Source organism: Lotus japonicus, chromosome 3, assembly GCF_012489685.1.
Source record: "Lotus japonicus ecotype B-129 chromosome 3, LjGifu_v1.2".
NCBI lineage: Eukaryota > Viridiplantae > Streptophyta > Magnoliopsida > Fabales > Fabaceae > Lotus > Lotus japonicus.
In genome coordinates this window covers 90,776,655-90,781,266 of record NC_080043.1, presented here as the reverse complement: position 1 = coordinate 90,781,266, position 4,612 = coordinate 90,776,655, and the positions used below count along the sequence as shown (strand labels likewise).

Sequence of the window (4,612 nt, the reverse complement as noted above, 5' to 3'; positions counted from 1 at the left end):
TAATATCATTATTATGTAAAACTATTTAGATAACAGTTATTCTCAAATGATGAAATTTACCACTTTATGTGATACATGTTTATCTCCCTTTCAAAAAAGCTTTTGTGTTAAAATTTAGTTAATAGATAAATTTTCAGAGTGAGAGTTAATCTTATCATAATGTGGATGATTCCCGCCGCCATCATATAGGATACTGGTAATAAAAAATATAATTTAAATTAAACAAATAAAAGGTTGACTTATTGCACTTGGTGTGCATGTGGTGAGTGGTGCACTTCGTACCAAACAACATTAGTCTTTAATATTAATTTTTTATAAACATTCGGTACTATTCACTCCAAGGCGTGTATAGAGTTTTTGAGGCCTAATGCGAAAATATTAAAGTGATTTTATTTTGACAAGAATTTGAAAGAGGCCTGATATATCATATCAATTATCAATTTTTATATCAATCTTCTAGTTTTTTGAACTGCGAAATCATTTATCAGAGTTTTATACAACAAAATAAATAAAAAGAGTTATAAACAACAAAACCAGGAACACAATGAATGAAACGATGTGAGATTTTGCAACACTTTAATGTCAAATATCTCATTTAATAATTTACTTTAACGTGAAAAAAAACTATTATGAGGACGAGAAATTATTTTTTTCAATTGTGAGAAAGTAAAAATAACATAGATTTTATTTACTTATTTTTTGGAAAATGTAAATTTGTTAATACAAAATACTACTACTACTAATAACTGTCAAAGTTGCATTTCTAAGTTCTCATGTTGCATTTCCTATGTTGCCATTGATATTACTTAGTTTTTCATTATTTTATTACATTTCTTAAGTCTTAGTAGTAAATCTGCATGTGCTAATTTTTTTTGGGGACTTAAATATACTGGGAGGCCTTAGGCAATTGCCTAATTGGCCTAGTGGTGTACACGACCCTGATTCACTCTTTGGATGCTGTCAAATTTGAGATTTAGTCACAGTTACGGCTCTTCATCCCTCCCTTAGAGGAGATTGTGCGGGGATCGAACCCGAAAGCTCTTCTCACTCACTCAACCTGCGTTATCAACTGAACTGCCTCTCTTGGGTAGTCTTTTAATTATAGGTAAAACTTACAATATTATGTTTAAAAAAATGTTCTTATGGATAAGTAGGAGCCGTTTACTATGGGCCACTTTTTTGTGGTCCATGGTTACACCACCTGCTTTTGACCTGCTAGTGCAGGTCCAGCAGGTATTTTTAAATTTTTAAAAAATAAAATACTTAATATATTATATATAATTTGTTATATAGTTAGTAATTTTCTTAATGTTGATTTGCACTAACTGAGTTAGGTAATTGTATCAGTAAAAAAAAAAATTTGGAACATAATTAATACAACTTAAACAAACTACTAATTGGGTCATGTAATTAATACATACAACTTAAACAAACTAACACAAACTACAATAAATTTTCCCCTCCTTTCTAACTGAAAATAACCCAAATTCATATCCCGATTCACCCCGATTCATTCACCCCAACTCCAGGACGGCTAGGGTTCATGAGGTTTGATTCTCATCTTCAAATCCTATCCAGATCTGACGCCTCCCTTCTCGGCAGCTTTCTTCTTTCTTCCTCATCAACAGGTTCGTTGTCGCTTTTACCTTCTCATTACTGCATCTTCCTTCTGTGAATGATGTTGTAGAGGTTTTATTGCTTTCACCTTCTAATGAATGTGTTCGATCTGGGTTTCCTATGCAGTAGTGTGGAACGGGTTGGTTAGGCGGTGGGAACGGGTTCGCTAGTGGGAACGGGTGGGTTCGGTGGCTGTTGAACATGTCTTCCCATACCCAGGAGTCTAGGTCGAACACTCTGATAGATGATGCAGCACTTGGTTCCTCTGCGCTTCAGGTAACAGCTAAATTGCATAATATGGTTTCCAGTGGCAAAGTGTTTCATTCCTTGAGAAGTGTTGTGTGATTTTAAATTAAATTATAGCATCTTGTTTTCTTAGTATATGGGTTGTTTGATTTGGGGAAATTTATTTAATTTTACTGCGCCAGGGTCCTCAGCATGTTGTTGGAGTAATGGTTGAAGGAGGGGAAGGTGATGTACATGTCTTTGTTGATGAGGAACAAGGGACTGATGACGTTCAGGAAAGTGGAGAAGAAGGAGAAGAGCAAGGGACTGACTATGATGAAGAAGATGAAAAAGAGTCTGAAAATGGGGTTGAAGAACAAAATGTTGATGTGGAGCCGCCAACTGAGATTGCTATCAATGGTTTAGAAGATTTGGGGATGGTAAATTTCAAAGAACTATCTGTCAATAACATAGTCACCTATCACTTTCCGGATCGTGAGGTTGCTTACTTGTTCTACAGTTGGTATGCTCGGATGCATGGATTTGCTGCGAGGAAGGCTAAGGTTCTAAAAAACAATCACGGAGATGTAATCCAACAGAGATTTGTTTGCTTCAGGGAGGGTAAAAGGATAGAGAAAGCTGAGCCAGAGGTTGATGCTCATGCTGGTGAAAAGAGAAAGCGTTTTCCGAAAAAGGCCACAAGATGTGAGTGTAAGGCTTATTGTCAGGTCCATGTTCATAAGGATAACAAGCGTTGGCATGTTAGATCTGTTTGTGATGATCATAATCATGTACTTGTTGAAGAAAATTTGATTGGATTGGCACCTACTCATAGGAGAATGAATGAGGCCGACATTACTCAATTGAATTGCTTTAGGAAGTCAGGCATTACAACTCCACAGGCTTATGGTGTGTTTGCCAACCAGATGGGTGGATATCAAAATGTTCCATTTGGACCTAGACAAATGTACAATGAAAAATTTAAAAAGAAGAAGGTGGAAGTATGTGATGCTAGAGGTGTGCTCGGTTTCTTACGTAATTTGAAGGAAAAGGATCCTGACTTGATGTGGAAACACACCTTTAATGAGGAAGGAAGGTTGGACAAGTTGTTTTGGAGTGATGGAATCAGCCGGGACAACTATTTGTTGTTTGGGGATGTGTTGGCATTTGATGCCACATACAAGAAAAACAAGTACAAGCGGCCACTTGTGATTTTCTCTGGAGCTAATCATCACAATCAGACAATTATCTTTGCTGCAGCTTTAGTTTCTAATGAGAAAGAGGAGACATATGTTTGGTTGCTTCAGAATTTGTTAGATGCAATGCGGGGGAAAGAACCGGTATCAGTGATCACAGATGGAGATCCAGCAATGAAAAATGCGATTAAAAGTGTGTTTCCAAATGCGCATCACAGGTTATGTGCTTGGCATCTTCTTCGGAATGCAGTTAGCAATGTTGCAGAACCAAAGTTTGTTCAAATGTTTTCAAGATGCATGCTATGGGATCTTGAAATTGTGGAGTTTGAGGACAGATGGGCTCAAATGGTTATTGAATGTGGGTGTGAAGACAATGTTTGGGTTCATGATTTGTATGAGCGGAGGATGATGTGGGCTGCTGCATATATGCGGGGTGAATTCTTTGCGGGCTTTCGTACAACCTCTCGGGTTGAGGGATTACATGCCCAAGTTGGGAAGTTTGTAGACTCATGGAACAATTTGACAGATTTTATGCACAACTTCTTTCGATATATGAGTTATCGGCGACAAAGGGAACTTGAAGCAGATTTTGCATCAATGCACGGTGACCATGTGCCGCAAACACAATTGAAGAGGCTTGAAAAATCAGCTTCCAACCATTACACGAACAACATTTTTAGGGTTGTCTCTAAGGGTCTTCACCGGTGTTTGATGCTAAAGGTTAGTCTTTTCAAGGAGACTTCAACTTGCATCATTTACTTTGTTTCAAGGTTTTCTTTGTCTAGTAGGAAATGGAATGTGACTCTGTGCAAAACAACCAGTGAGTTCAAATGCTCTTGTATGAGGATGGAATCATATGGCATTCCATGCGATCATATTCTTGCTGTTTGTAGATATCTAGACCTGCCTGGAATTCCCTCATCATTAATTATGGGGAGATGGAGCAAGTATGCAAAAGATGGGCTTGAGCTGCGTGGGACAATTGGGTGCATGGGACCCCATGGATATGTGTAGATTTACAGTATTGAGGGAAAACTGCAGGCGAATGTCTAAAGCAGCATGTAGAGCACCGGAAACATTCCGGGACACAAATGAACTGGTTCTAAAGCAAGCAAGGAAGTTGGAGAAATTGGAGAAAGGTGATGGAGTGAAACAAACTGTGAATATGGTGGCCAACGATGCTGAACAATACTTGCGTGACCCACTCAAACCCATCAAAAGGCGCATTGGTGGTGCTTCTAGAGGTAGTGGACCGGGGAGGCGTACTTCCCACTGTGGTCTTTGTGGCGGAGCAGGCCATAATCGGAAAACATGCCTACGGGCCACACAGTGAAGTGAGTATTTATGTACATGGTTCTGTTAGGCATTGAGTATGCAATATATGCATAGAATTGTAAAATTACATATACGGTCACTATTTTGCTTTCTACCACTGTTACCACTGACTTCTAATTTGCCTATGTTTTTTGTCATCTCACAGGTGGGGCTGCACTATTGGAAGGGAATCACACACTATCTATCTTGGAAGGGGAACCTCGCTGGTGGATGTTGGGTGCTCTGAGTAGCACGGTTGT

At 38.5% G+C, this 4,612-nt stretch overlaps 1 protein-coding gene across 1 annotated transcript; it reads left to right on the top strand.

Moving 5' to 3' along the window:
- The first annotated feature begins 1,162 nt into the window (after positions 1-1,162).
- Positions 1,163-4,006, top strand: LOC130744995 (protein FAR1-RELATED SEQUENCE 5-like). The gene is made up of 3 exons (XM_057597151.1): positions 1,163-1,893; positions 2,046-3,758; positions 3,932-4,006. Exons 1-3 carry the CDS (start codon positions 1,819-1,821, stop codon positions 4,004-4,006), a joined length of 1,863 nt encoding a protein of 620 aa, XP_057453134.1. The 5' UTR covers positions 1,163-1,818.
- The last annotated feature ends 606 nt before the right edge of the window (positions 4,007-4,612 follow it).

What these genes read in the sequence shown, in the direction of transcription:
- LOC130744995 (XM_057597151.1), top strand. Translation starts at nt 1,819, where the DNA reads ATGTCTTCCCATACCCAGGAGTCTAGGTCGAACACTCTGATAGATGAT. An exon ending in TTGGTTCCTCTGCGCTTCAG is followed by an intron (nt 1,894 to 2,045) that starts GTAACAGCTAAA and finishes TTACTGCGCCAG; the next exon opens with GGTCCTCAGCATGTTGTTGG. An exon ending in ACCGGTGTTTGATGCTAAAG is followed by an intron (nt 3,759 to 3,931) that starts GTTAGTCTTTTC and finishes TGCTGTTTGTAG; the next exon opens with ATATCTAGACCTGCCTGGAA.